The 14,836-nt window shown below is 46.4% G+C and overlaps 1 protein-coding gene across 1 annotated transcript; it reads right to left on the bottom strand.

Moving 5' to 3' along the window:
• Window positions 1–4,552: 4,552 nt before the first annotated feature.
• On the bottom strand, window positions 4,553–8,782 carry LOC123076233 (uncharacterized). Its single transcript, XM_044498597.1, has 4 exons — window positions 8,771–8,782; window positions 8,077–8,494; window positions 5,948–6,275; window positions 4,553–4,968 (listed from the first exon to the last, which is right to left on the bottom strand). Exons 1-4 carry the CDS (start codon window positions 8,780–8,782, stop codon window positions 4,764–4,766), a joined length of 963 nt encoding a protein of 320 aa, XP_044354532.1. The 3' UTR covers window positions 4,553–4,763.
• Window positions 8,783–14,836: the final 6,054 nt, after the last annotated feature.

Genomic DNA, 14,836 nt, shown 5'->3' with positions numbered 1-14,836 from the left:
TTACAGACATATGCAGCGCCTAGCTTGGAGGCGCCACACTCTATAGTGCAGCGCCTGCGTGCTAGGCGTTGCACTCTAGAGTGCGGCGCCTCCAGGCTAGGCGCTGCACATGTCTGTACCTATCCAGAAAAGCAACAGAAGTATGGCTAGTTACAGACATATGCAGCGCCTAGCACGGAGGCGCCACACTCTATAGTGCAGCGCCTGCGTGCTAGGCGTTGCACTGTAGAGTGCGGCGCCTCCAGCTAGGCGCTGCATATGTCTGTAGCTATCCAGAAAGCAACAGAAGTTTGGCTAGTTACAGACATATGCAGCGCCTAGCACGGAGGCGCCACACTCTATAGTGCAGCGCCTGCGCGCTAGGCGTTGCACTGTAGAGTGCGGCGCCTCCAAGCTAGGCGCTGCATATGTCTGTAGCTATCCAGAAAGCAACAGAAGTTTGGCTAGTTACAGACATATGCAGCGCCTAGCACGGAGGCGCCACACTCTACAGTGCAACGCCTAGCTCGCAGGCGTTGCACTGTAGAGTGTGGCGCCTCCGTGCTAGGCGCTGCACAAACACTTAGCAATTTTTTTGCCTGAAACTTGAGGCCTACCTACTGTGCCTCCTCCCCCCCTCTACTGGGTCTTTTTCAGCCACAGTTGAACAACTAGTATAACAAACATTCAGGTACGACATCATTTCTCCAAGTATAACAATTAGTATAACAAACAAAGGGTTCACAAAAGACATCATTTCATAGAAAGGACCATCACAATAAGTTCCAGTTTACCATAGAGCTACCACCACTCCAAGTTCAACGACATAAAAGGTACGACCACTCCAAGTTCAACGACATAACAAATCGCACTCGAAGTTCAACATTATAAAAAAACTAAGATGACTAGTGCTTTCCACGCTTGCTAGGTCCTCCCCCCTCTTGACGCTTATCTTCTTCACCTTCCTAGGAAGAGGAACCCGCTCCGGCTCCGGCTCCGCCTCCGGTTCGACATCGTCATCCAAATAGTCATCCAAAGCCGCCATCCGCGAGGTGCCGACCGTCCTTTTGCCTCTTTGGGTGAAGTCTTCAGGTGTGTACTTGTTGATTCCCCTCCTAGGCTTCAACTCGTATGCAGACCGAGCCCGGTACGTCCCCAAGGTCATATCATCAGCAACCTATGCATCAACAAAAGATATGGAAAGACCGTGTGTGAGGATATAGTTAGCAATGCATCAACAAATGGATATATATCGTCATGACATACCTCTTGGGTGACCACACCCACATCCTCATCCTGGAAAGGTTCACCATGGCTCTGCCCCGAAGCGGGATCTGATGGTGTCGCCGACCTAGACCGTTCTGGTGATACATACTCAGGGTCACGACAACCGAAAAGGTTTGATAGCCGCCTTAACTTTTGGCCCTGGCGCTGCAACATGTACAAGTGAATGAGACATGGAATGTACCAACAAATGTTAAGTGCTAGTTTGAAGGAGATGTGAACCTTAATGAATTCTCGAAGTGCACCTTCCCCATCGCTTTTGCCAGCCGGGGTTGTTTCCAGAATAGTCTCGGTCTCGTCAGCTGCTTTCTTGATCTAGGCACGCTATAAACAGAAACGGTATCAAAGTGTTAGGCAAGCGAAGATGTGAAAAGTGCGAATGGAAAAGCAAAAAGGGCTAACCACAAAGTTCATCATTGGAGCTGAAGGGATCACCGAGTTGCCTTTCCTGACTAATGTGTTGTACTGGTGCTGGGCTACCACATCAAAAACGGTGGGTTCTTCCAGAATCTCCTCAGCATACGCCGGCTGGCATACCTCCACGCGGGTACTTGCAAGAAACCATGCGAGATAGTTGTTGAACGCGATCGGGCAGTGCTCACGAAGCTGGGCTCGTTTTCCAGCCCTTGCTTGCTCCACACTAAGAGCGAACTGCACGACATACTTCCTGTGATGGCTGGCCCAATCCTTGATCTTCCGCTGCTTTTTCCTATCCAACCTGCAAGTTAGAAACAGAATATTAGCATCATCGAAACCGTCGAGAAGCTGCTAAGTGCTCAAGGTTAATTATATCTTACGCGTGTAGCAACTTGTCTGTGTCCTCCCACTCCGGCGGGTGTGGCTGGAACAAACCAAACTGGCGGAACACCCGATGTGGCAGGTGAAACTCAACCGCCCAGTTGCATATCAGTGGGCACCGCATATGCCAGAGATCCCTATCCCTAATGCACATCGGATTAAGCCTGAACTCTATAGGGTTACCAAAACTCTCTCCTTTTCCATACGGCTCCCATTCCACCTGCAAAATGGGATTGAATGCAAAATTGATATCGAGTGAAGATACAAGCATGATAATCACTTATGCAAGGTCGGTTCACCTGCTCAGGCGTGATCGCGTCCAGCTCGCTCTTGTACAACTTGTACATTACAGAGGGATCATCCGTCGTCTCATTTAACACATCCCACTTGTAAGCCCAAGTGGGGAGCCGTAGTGGGTCGTCTTTATCGTCCCAATCCTCGTACTTCATGGTCTTAGGTCGTCCAACCGGCAAACGCTCCCAGCTCCATATGGAAAGTGCGAGCAGACAACCACCAATACCTCCAGTGTGCCTACAACTGGCATCGTCCAACTGCACATAAAAAAGAACATGGTCAAATTTGCCGCAAGAGCGCATTGATAATGTATCAATGAAGTGAAAAGGAAACAACTCATACCTGTCGATACAAGTAAGCTAGTGTCGCCGAACCCCAACTCCATTTGCTATCGAAGACGGTCAACGCCTTCAGCCACATCCATGGAGCATTCTTGCCTGTGCCATCAGCAAACATTGTCCTCGATATCACGTACCACATGTAGACACGAGCATAAGTCTTCACCATGTCCTCATTAGCATCATCGGGGCAATGAGCGAAGTTCGATGATATCCACGTGAAAGTAGCGCCCGCTGCGACTCTTTCCTTCTTCTTATCTTCCCTTTCTGGCTCCCGAGGCTCCGGAGGAACCATACCGATAAGGGCAAGCATCTGCGCGCGCCACCCTTCAGAATCGGTGTTCATACATAAAGGATTGCCATCAATAGGAAGACCGGTGATCATAGCGATATCCTGCAGCGTCACGGTCATCTCCCCGGTCCGAAGATGGAAAGTGTGTGTCTCCGGCCTCCAATGATCAATAAGCGCGGTGAGTGCTGCAGCATTGTTGGGTGGCGTCGACCGGCGGACCAACTCAATGAAAGGGAGAAGTCCTGCCTCCCTAACATAAGGTGTGTACCGCCCATCATAGCTCATCCCTCCAAGGCTGATCCCGTGAGACCGAAGCTTCAGAGGTGCAAGCTCCTACAAACAAACAAATCATAACATTACATATGGGGCATATGTGTTTGAAAAAACATACGAAATTCATAACACCGGCCACTTTCAGTATTACCCGCTGCTCCACCGACATAGCGTACGACCGGTGTTGTTTGTCCCAATGATCATCGAGAAGCCAAACCATCCTAACAATTTCAACAAAGCATTCTTGTCAACACGATTATCTTTTCAATTCAAAAAAACTAAAGTAGGCCTACTACATGCAAGATCCAAAGCATATGGTGCTCCCCCTACTTGGGCCTACTTCATACAAATAACATGTCAATCTATGTATCCAAACTATAACATGTCAATCTACTTCTCCATAGAAATAACATGTCAATCTACTTCTCCATACAAATAACATGTCAATCTATGTATCCAAACTATAACATGTCAATCTACTTCTCCATACAAATAACATGTCAATCTACTTCTCCATAGAAATAACATGTCAATCTATGTATCCAAACTATATAAATAACATGTCAACCTATCTATCCAAACCACATTCTAATCTAACAAGGGTTCCCCAAATATAATATATGCAAGATTCAAACAAAAGTTGCCCAAATCTAATACATGCAAGATTCAAACAAGGGTTCCCCAAATCTTCAAAATATAATATTTTCTATGGATAGAAAGAAGGGGATCGGAGGAGAGTACCTTCTATGATGGATTGGTGAACAAATGCACGGACCAAATCGTCGGATCAGAAGGATTTGGGAGAGGGGATTGAGAGGGGGAGTGCAGATGGCCGCCACCCTGTTTTTCTGTAACTGCCAATGGGGAGGGTGGGGGAGGAGAGGGCTGGCGCATTTGCATATAAGTCACAGTGCAGCGCCTAGCAGCTAGGCGCTGCACATTACACGTGTAGCGCCTAGCGGCTAGGCGCTGCACATCACAGGTGCAGCGCCTAGCTCGGAGGCGTTGCACTGCTGGGTGCGGGCCCGTGGGCTGCCACGGTGGACAGAGGTGCAACACCCCGGAGCTAGGCGCTGCACCGTAGGGTGTGGCGCCGGCGTGGCGGGCGCTACACAAAAGGGTTAGGGGTGTGAAATAGTTTCACACCCAGTTCATTCTGTGAATTTATTTCGTTTCCGGGTCAAAATTGTCAAATTTGCCAGCTTCAGCAGTTCAGGCATGCATCCAAGTTTGTACCGCTGATGTAGAGCAAAAAATCCATAAATTTTAATTAGATCAGAAACAATGCCTCAAGTTGAAAGCCCACTATTCCAGTTAAACTGCATCAGCGCAAACAAAGATCCATGGCATTCACCTGGTCTGTCTGTATTCCTAGGAAACCCATAGGCGGGTAGATTCCCAACAGATAAATTGATAATCAGATCTTATACAGCATAACGTACAAAGGTTAGAGGACAACAGAATCTGTTTCACAGTGAACTTTGGGAGTAACTATGTAGATTCCTCTAAGGACCCACAAGTTTCCTGTGCACGTGTGCATGGAGAGAATGCTCGTCACCATCGTGGTGATGGAACACATATGTCAGAACCCCAACAAGGCACAGTACTGAGCCAACTAGGACCTTGTCATAGCGTTCCACCCAGTGAAACTTGATCTGGCTAGCACCATAAAATGAGAGAGCCACCAGGGACGTCATCACCGTGATGGTACTGCAGGCATTAAAGAACACAAGTTAGGTTGTAATGCAAAAGTAAAATAAATCGATAGTATGCATCTATAATACTCCATATGCGTAGTTGATTCAACACATATGCGTAGTTGATTCAACACAAAGCGCCCCGGAGAATATTGAAAGTTCAAACCATGCTCATGATTGACAGCCATATAAGTTGGTCTGCATCCCATTAAGATGGAGCATTTGGTTCCATGCCTATGACAGCCAAAGCTTCAGAGCTACTATCTTTAAGTTTTAGACTACTGATCTTATTCAGCACATTGGTGGAGGCTTAAATTTAGGACAGTAAAACTGCACCTAATCCCTGCCCTTTCGAGTGCTCTCATTCGTGGCCATCCATTTTGCTTATCTGGCCATTTGTGAGCCCCTCAAAAAAAAAAAAACTGGCCGTTTGTGACCGTCAGATCTGATCTACACAGCCAAATTCAATGCACATTTTAATTGTAGGTCCAGCTGCCCTAATGAGCTATACTATAACTATCCAAACACCACGCATAAGCATAAGAGGTGTAGTGTCTGGAAACATTTCACATCAACTGCATAAAGCTTCCGAACGGAATATGCTATGATCAGCTTATTTTGAATGTCCCTCAAATCCTAAACCACTGACGAGTGACAAGCAGAAGCCTTATCTAATAAGAACAAATTGGTTGATGAGCGCGAAGAGAGATGTCTCAAAAGGAAGGCTTGCATATGGAAATAATGAGGTTCTCCATTTCTACTTCAACACTACGTACAGCAATACTGAAATGACTATCCTTATATCTTCTTCCTTTTTGGCCCAACAAGCTCTCTGTATAACTAGGGGTTAGGTGACTAGTCCAACAAAAAATATCTTGAACTAAGCAACATTATTTTAGCGCAAGCATAAAATACCACATTTTAAATGCCTCGTGTTGACAAGCCAAAACAACTTAAAACAGTGCGGTTGGGGGGGGGGGGGGGGGGGGGACCTGAAGAGAAGTACAATGATCGCAAGAATCATCATCGAGGATGAGTTGCCAACAGCAAGAAACACTGGAAGAGTAGTTGCACAGGGTGATAATGCTGGTACAAGTACAAGACCAGCGACTGCCATCTTCTCCATTGGATGATTATGGGCATGGCTATGACCACCTTTTCCTAACGCAAACAACAGAATGTAACCTGCTCCAAGAAATATTAGCAACAGCGAGGCAAGTTTATGCACTGTTTCCTCGCCTGCTATAGTATTTGCCATAGTAACTGCAGTTATCCCGAGAAGAGCGGTTGATACAACATGAAGGACTGCTCCAAATGCAGCTGCAAAAGTTGGGAATATTTTACTAATAATGATACATGTGGAAGAGAAGAAATCCTTGCCAAATGACAAATTATCATGCTACCATCACTAATTTACACAGAAAACAAGGTATAACAATATATCAAAAAATACAGGTAACCTAATTAACAAGTATCCCTGCCCTGAGAAAAGTGAAGAACATAATTTTGAAGTCAAAGACAGGGAACTATCCAAGGAGCAAAAGCCCAATTTACAAGCATTTAGAACATTGGTAACCATATTCATAGCCCATGCACTTACGATTTGCAGGCACAGACAACAACATACAGGATGATGATAATTAAAAAAATGAAATAAATAGTCTAGTCCAGATATACAGAGGGAAAAAAACTCAGGAGATTGTGTTTTGGTAGTTCATGACTACCTCTAATTTTATCCTAACTCATGACTGCAACATTCATGCAAGATAAATGAATGGAGGTTTTTACAATGCACATGCAAATAGGCAATAGCATAAAGTAAAAAGAAGGGTACGTAAGAGAAACTCCCAGGCTAATTATCAATCAACTTGACTAATGTAAACAGTAATGGAATCTATACGTGTAAATAGAATATATCCGTGTACATCTGATAATGGACCATATATCAGTACATAGTCAAATTGGAAATGCAAGATCAATTTTGAATGGATATTCTTCTGAAAAATATACCATTCATCAATATCCCAATCTACAACTATCATATGGCTCCAATAAAGATTAATGACACAGGTATAGTGCCTACATCAAGTTTCATGCTGTCCAATATGGTCAAAATACTTATGCAAAATTCAATTCATTCGAAGCAGCTTGTAGACTGAGCCAGCTCTGCCATGGTTTCTGGGTGCACTTCTATTGCCAAAAGAAAAATGGCATTACTATAATGTACACTAATCTCGTCATGTCTCTGTGGCTATCAGTATCAAACAGCCGTGAATGTGAAGGTGAGAAACTCTAAACCAACGCACATGGCTCAAATACCTCCCATATGAAGGATTAAGGAAGTTATAACAGCCCTCGCTGAACAAAAACATGACAAAACCTTCACTAAAATTCGGAATTTTCTGAATAACGAAAGGGGAACCCCGTTAATTAAATGGATAACAGTCCCGGCCTATGCCCAGCATCATATCAGAGTATGAGTAGATTATCCAACCTTTCCCCAACAACTCAGAATTTTGGGAGAACTAGATGGTGAATGGAAAGCGACATATCCAACAGTTATCATCAATACAGATGTCAATTACTGTAGTGTTCTAATAAGACGAAATCGTTCACACAGCCATATGGAGGGAGTGGCGGAAGCATGAAAATGCAACGTCGCCCGGAAGCCATCAGAATGCCCCAGAGTGTTCAGACAGTGCTCTCAGGTCTCAATGTTGCACGCATTGCTGCAGGTACCGCTACGGCACTACCACCGCAGCACAACTCAGGGGTGGACCCAGATTTTTTTAGTGGAGGCAAACTATAAGAATGGGGGCGCTTCTTGCATGAATTTGAAACTCTTACTATTTTTCCTCTGAAAATACGAATGAATTCTCTTGAGATTTTTCAGACTTGGGGTCCACTTGGGTCCGCCCCTGCCACAACTCCAGCATTTCATTATGCTAGAACGATCTAATCCAATTCAGCCACCGAGAGGTAATAGCCCCCCTTTCCCTGCGATAAGTAAACCCTAACCAGGTATCGCCCCTATGCTCTAGATCTTGGAGCGGTGATCAGTACACAGAAAGAGTGGCAACAGAAGAAAATGGGCGAGGTGGGTGGCGGGGTGGGTACTGACTGACGAGGAGGGTGCGGGAGAGCGGCCAGCGCTGGGCGCGCCCGACGATGGAGAAGGGGAGCCAGTGCGTGGGGATGAAGGAGTGCAGCAGCGACACCGTCGCGATGCCCCCGATCGTCGAAGCCTCCTCCGCGGTCCACTGGAACCCGCCTAAGCCCCCGCCGCCAGCGTCCATCACCTGATACGCCGACGCGTGACGGACGCCGCCACCCACCCACCGCCGGTACGCGAGCTGCGGTGGCCTCTCCCCTTTTGCTGTTTTACCACTCGCAGCCGTCTCGCTACGTTTCTCCGGTGCGCGCGGCCGTGTGGTGGGGAGATCTGGGAGGGGGGAAGGAGGCGTGGAGTGGGAAGCGGGCGAAAGGGGCTCGCTGCCGCGGTGTTGGTGCGGTGGGGCTCGGGTAGGGCGGGGGACAATCTACTGTTGTTCGTTTTTTGCGCCTTTTTCCCAACTTCCTTTTCCACGTATTTGTCCACTTGGCAATCATCCATTACTTCCCATGTAGGCCCATTATATACTTCTATAAATAAATATGGATGACAATAGGTACCCATTACACATGCACCCGCGGGTAAAGCCCTATTAGGCTAGGGTAAAGAAGTAGAACAAAAAATTACTCATGGGTGTATAAATGGGGAAATCTTAAAACCATCAGGTAGAGCGGGTACGAGTATGGGATCATATAATACGTACCCTCATACCCATATACCCGTATAAAATCTGACTAGTGCGAACAAATTACCTCTACAACTTCATGTGAGTTTGTGAAATTAAAATATATGACTTTGTGTTGTTATTAATGAGGAAGTGTTGTTTTTTTTACTATAAGTAAGTATTGTTATTACGATGTGTTATATTTTGTTTTGTGACCGTGTGTCGCTTCGATTGATGCTTTGTAAACGTGGGTATTTTTACCCACGGCACCCTTTTACCCTATCAGGTGGCGAGTATGTGGAAATTTTATACTCATTGACGGGTATGGGTATAGGTGATGGGTAAACTCATAAGTGGCGGGTAAGGGTATGGGATGGCTCCACCCGTACCTAAACCCGGCGGGTGCCATCCTTATCTATAAAGGATGTTAGAGTATCTGTCCCTTGGGGCATCCTCGCTGGGAGTGCCGTTCGCGCTGTCTGTTTGACACGGGTCTCGCACTGATGCTTCCCTGTCATGCTCCTTGTCGTCCGATCCCCACTAGCACCCGCACCCTATCTATTTTTCGCAGGGGTCCATGACACATGGGCAGGCGCGCGTGGGGCCGCCTCCTTGTGGTGGTTTTTGTAGCGCCCCACGTGCGTCGGGTGAGGCTGGCTCGGCGTGTAGCAGCGTTCATCTCCTGACGTGCTAGTCTGCGTGTGCCACGTGAAGTCGGGCCGGCGTGTCAGCGACGTTCGCTTCTTACCGAGCACCTCTCGTGTGATTGTGCCGGGTTAGCAAAGGGTCATTGCTTTTTGGTCCCTTTTTTCATTGGTCGGAGTGCCCATTGCCATGACTTGTTTGTTTGCTGGCCTACGTTGGGTTGGATTATGCTGGGTACCCCTCGTGCGATGTTGTTGGGTTGGTGGAGGTTCGTTGATTTCCAAGACCAGTTTGTCGGGCAGTTTTGGTGTGTACTTGGCGGCTGGTTAGGGGGTCGTTGGGATGTTATTTCTCTGTTTGTTCAGGCTAGCATTGTGGTGGTGTGTTCATCCGGTTTCGTGTTGCTTGTGCTGGCATGTCGGGACCCCGATCCTAAGTCACACCGATCTAGCATGTAACACATCATATCACTTTGCAGCCTCACGTACGGTATTCCCATGGCTGCGGCCTTACCTAGGCCGGGACCGTTTGCGCCTTTTGGCTCACGTATATGATTGTGCCACTAGCATCCATATGACAGAGAACCCGGGACGACATGACTAGTCGTAAACCCAAGGTGGTACAAACTTACAGGGACAGGCATACATGACCCAGCAATGCACGTGTCGGTCAGCAGCGAGTATAACCGAGTTGTAGCAAGCTACAAGGACTCCAGTAAAACACCGGGTGACATTTCCCCATAGGGACAGACACAGGAGCAAAGAAGGACACATGTCGATCAATCCATGTGTTCCGGTGGAAGCACTAGGAGACATTTCCCCATAAGGAAGGCTACCAAGAATAAACAACTAGGTGTCGGACCCCACACATACCAATCATTTCAATAACATACACACAATATGCTCGATATGTGTAAATACAACATGGCATCACAACAAAACTCTACGGCTCAAAGTATTTATTTGAAAGGCTTTGAAGAGCCATACATAGTATGATATTACAAACATGGGTCTCATGATCCAACATACAAAGTCATACAAGCAACAAGCACATGCGGAAGCTAAACCTGTCTGAGTACACATAGTTGGAAAGAAAGAAGGCTAGGAAGCCTTTCTATCTACAAGACCCTCCATAGGAACCAGACCTCTGTCTGGGATTCCCAAGCTAATTGTCAAAGCCCACGTGAAACTACTAGTGAGACTGAAGTCTCTCTGCAAAACATAAATTAAGCAAACATGAGTACAAATGTACTGAGCAGGACTTACATCAGAACTAGCTACATATGCATCAGTATCAACAAGAGGGGTGGTGAAGTTTAACTGCAGCAAGCCAGCTTTGACTCAGTGGCTACCCTGAACTACAATTACGAGCATTGTCTTTAAGGTGAGAAAGCGCACACGAGTCCACATATTCACCATATCAATACACCACTATGGATCTGCTCCCATCTCCCTACGAGAAGGTCATCCATAGCACTCACACTTATCTTGCGCATTTTAGAGTATCCACTTCCAGTTGTCTATGAACCACATAAGCTTTCCAAGTAGTCCATATACGAGGACGCGGCTATTCGAATAGATCATTAACCCTGCAGGGGTGTACTTCTTCACACACGCTCTCACCACTTATCGCCGTTTACATGACATGTACTTGGCAACCTTCAAGCGGAAGCCCAGCGAGGGTGTCGGCCACGACCTGACTAACCACACAAGTCTCTAGTACATGTTTATCGCCTATTTGAGTTCCATCCGCAAGGAAGTCCGGCCGAGGTTTCCACTACGGCCCCAAACGATGTGTCCAGGGTTCCCAAGCCCACCAAACGGGTGCCTCGGTACACCAGGCCACGGTGTATCTACCACATCATAGCCCAGCCCTAGGGTCAGCGCTACGCACGGCCTCCAACACATATCCTACAAACACCAGAAACTAGTTGCAACTCCTGGACAGAGATCAAGGTGATTAATAAGTCGAGAGGAGCACTTAAGCATTCCAATATGTGGTAGTAACTATCTTGGATCATAAACACAGAACTCGGTTCCCGAAGAAGGTTTCATGAGACGACCCACCGTGTACTCCTACATGGCCTCTCATCGCTACCTTAACAAATCGTGTTCACACACTTAGCTCTCAACAGTAGGACATGTTCACCACCATTCCCATCCATCCCAGATGAATCAGACCTAACACAACTCTAAGCATAACAGGCATAATAAGCAAGCATGAATGAGTAGGCACATCATGGCTCAAACAACTCCTACTCATGCTAGTGGGTTTCAACTATTTATTGTGGCAAAGACAGGTCATGGAGAGGAATGGGTTCAACTACCGCAACATGTAACAGTTGAATCGTTGTTGTCCTAATGCAGTAAAAGAGAGCAAGAGCGAGAGAGTGGGACATGTGTGGGCCCAGGATTTATAGGGAGTGTATTCAAAATTTCAATGGCTATTTTAAAGCCTATAAATCCTTGTTTTTGGTGTGTATAATTGATGATAGCACCATGTTATACTAACTATATATTATACACATAATATCATAGAATCGTAAAATTGGTCATGCTTTGAAATTGTTCAACAGATAGAAAGACTAATTAGTCAACATATCAAAGTGAGAACATCTTAAGATATAGGAGTACAAAAGATACGAAATAGAAAAAAGATTACAAACTATATGAGAAATCATTTTTATAAAAAATGCTCATTGTAATAATTCCCCAATTTATAGACATTCCCACATTGTAATTCATGTGTAAAATTGCAAAATCGTCATGTCTAAGCAATTCATCCTTCATTGCAAACAAGTTTCTAATTTTAAAATACTAAAATAGGAATCCAACTAACCAAGTTAAATAACTGTTGTAAGTCAATGTTGGACAACATAAGAACAAGACGACGCGCTGACACCTGCAGATCCAAATTTTAACAGTTTGGCAATTAATATGTTAAGAAACTGAACTTGTGGCTTTGTTGGAAACCTAGAACCTTCGATGCGGTGATGCCACCAATTGTCGAGATGGAGCAAACTGTGAGGGTTGAGGGGTGGATGCCGTCAGATGCTTGCGTCGACGCCGCCCGCCTGCCTGTGCCGCCGTGCACGCGTGCGTTCAGGGGATGGCGATCAGCCCTGCCACCATATCCTACCCATGACTCCACAAGTGCGAACAGAATTTGGAGGCGCCGGTTCGTCTTGTGCTGCCTTTTTAGCGAAGCGTGTGCAGGCCCTGCGTCTTGCTGCAGTGATTTGGGCCACTTGGGCCATGTCGAGGTGGTGAGGAGACCATATAGAGAAGTGGTCTAGTCTTTGTTTTCGGGTTGAAATCCTTAGCCGCCCTTTATTTCCTGCATCTATTTCGTTTCCCCTGCGTACAGATGAAATACACTACATATATATAAAGTTTTTTGCCAAATAGAATGGATATTCAACTGAATACCCTTAATTGAACTGGGCCTGCCCCTGGAGTGGGATTGTATCAGAATGCTCAAAGGAGGTTTGCTTGCCTGGCACTTCTAAAGATGGCATTGTGTCTTCATCAGTGACATCGATCTCAACATCGGAAACCGTCTATCGAGAGGGAACAAACACCGGCACACAAGAGGGAACACAATCAATGCAATGCAACAATTTGATGCATGATCATGACATGGCAATATGCTGTGATTTGGGCTAGTGCAACTAGCAACAATTTAAATGAAGTTGATTTGAGCACAAGACTCAAATTCAAACTCCATAAAAGACATTTCAAATGTCCTTTATTCAAATTGTCATATGCAGAAGCTTTAAGTTGTTCAAACATGCATGAAAATGCCATAAATAGATTCTTCATATTTTTCTGATAATTTTTATAAATTATTATCATCTGATCTACGGTTGATTTAATATGGTTTTTTGAAGTTTGTACTATTTTCTGGAATTTCCTGGCTATTTAAGATTAAACTAAATCCAGAAAATGTATTACTACGTCAGCAATGCGTCAGGGTGACGTCAGCCGGTCAACTGGGCGGGCTAGGGTCAAACCTAACGCGTGGGACCCATCAGTCAGTGTCTCAGGGGTTAATTAAGGTTAAAACTAATCTTAACTATAATTAATAGGGGCCTGGGGCCAACTGTCAGTGACTGGGGGGTCATTAGTGCCTAAACTAATTAGGCCACGTCAGCCGGCCAGAGATTAACCGGCGATGACCACAGCCGACGGCGGGTCCTTCGGAGTTGCGCGAGAGGCGACGGATCGACGCGCCGAGGGCACCAGGAGGTAGCCCGTGCCCGGGCGCATCCAGGGGAGTCAATGGGAGGGCACGGGGTGGCCGGAGTCGAGCCCGGCGACAAGGTATGCGGCGGCCAGAGTTCGGCAACAACGACTACAACACTACGTTGAACCTCCGAGCGAGCTAGTGGGTTCTGCCGGTGGCTGGAAGCGTGCTGAGCATGTTGGAGTGCCCCGATAAGAACTTTGCTAGCTGTAATGATGGCGGTGACGAGCGCGGCGGCGCTGAGCTCTCGGCCATGATGGCATCGATGGTTAGAGGGCGAGCGTGACCAGGGAGAAGGGGGAAACAATGCGGGAGCTCACAACGAGGCAAACGAAGGGATCAGCGAGCTCAAGGGAGGCCGGACAATGTTGAATCGTCGGCGGTTGTCGTCGGATCGCGTAGAAGAAGACGAAGGCGAGGACGACGGCACGGGGCTCCCGGCGTCGCATGGCTCGGCGATGAGGAAGAGGGCGTCGCGGCAGAGCTGTTGAACAGTATGAAGAAGGGTAGGGTGGCCGGTGGACATGCGGACGGCAGACTGATGACCCACAACTATAGTGGATCAATCGTAGTCCTTTCGATAAGTAAGAGTATCGAACCCAACGAGGAGTAGAAGGAAATGACAAGTGGTTTTCAGCAAGGTATTTTCTGCAAGCACTGAAATAGTCTGTAACAAGTAGTTTGATAGCAAGATAATTTGTAACAAGCAAGTAACGGTGACAGTAGATAAAGTGCAGCAATGTAGCCCAATCCTTTTGTGGCAAAGGACAGGCCAAAACGGTCTCTTATGATAAGCAAAGCATTCTTGAGGGTACCCGGGAATTTCATAATATCACCATATTGGTTCGATTCGTGTTCGCTACTTTGATAATTTGATATGTGGGTGGACCGGTGCTTAGGTGTTGTTCTGACTTGAACAAACCTCCTACTTATGATTAACCCCCCTCGCAAGTATTCGCAACTACGAGAAAAGTATTAAGATAAAATCTAACCATAGCATTAAACTTTTGGATCCAAATCGGCCCCTTACGAAGTAGCTCATAAACTAGGGTTTAAGCTTCTGTCACTCTAGCAACCCGTCATCTAATAACTACTCCACAATGCATTCCCTTGGGCCCAAACATGATGAAGTGCCATGTAGTTGACGTTCACATCACACCACTAAGGGAATCACAACATACATATCATCAAAATATCGAACACATATCAAGTTCA

The sequence above is a fragment of the Triticum aestivum genome, chromosome 3D, assembly GCF_018294505.1.
Source record: "Triticum aestivum cultivar Chinese Spring chromosome 3D, IWGSC CS RefSeq v2.1, whole genome shotgun sequence".
NCBI classification, from domain to species: Eukaryota; Viridiplantae; Streptophyta; class Magnoliopsida; order Poales; family Poaceae; genus Triticum; species Triticum aestivum.
Note: the sequence above shows the minus strand (reverse complement) of the source record. Positions and strands in the feature narration are given on the sequence as shown.

What these genes read in the sequence shown, in the direction of transcription:
- LOC123076233 (XM_044498597.1), bottom strand. An exon ending in CTCCCGCACCCTCCTCGTCA is followed by an intron (nt 6,276 to 8,076) that starts GTCAGTACCCAC and finishes CAACTTTTGCAG; the next exon opens with CTGCATTTGGAGCAGTCCTT. An exon ending in ATCATTGTACTTCTCTTCAG is followed by an intron (nt 4,969 to 5,947) that starts GTCCCCCCCCCC and finishes TAATGCCTGCAG; the next exon opens with TACCATCACGGTGATGACGT.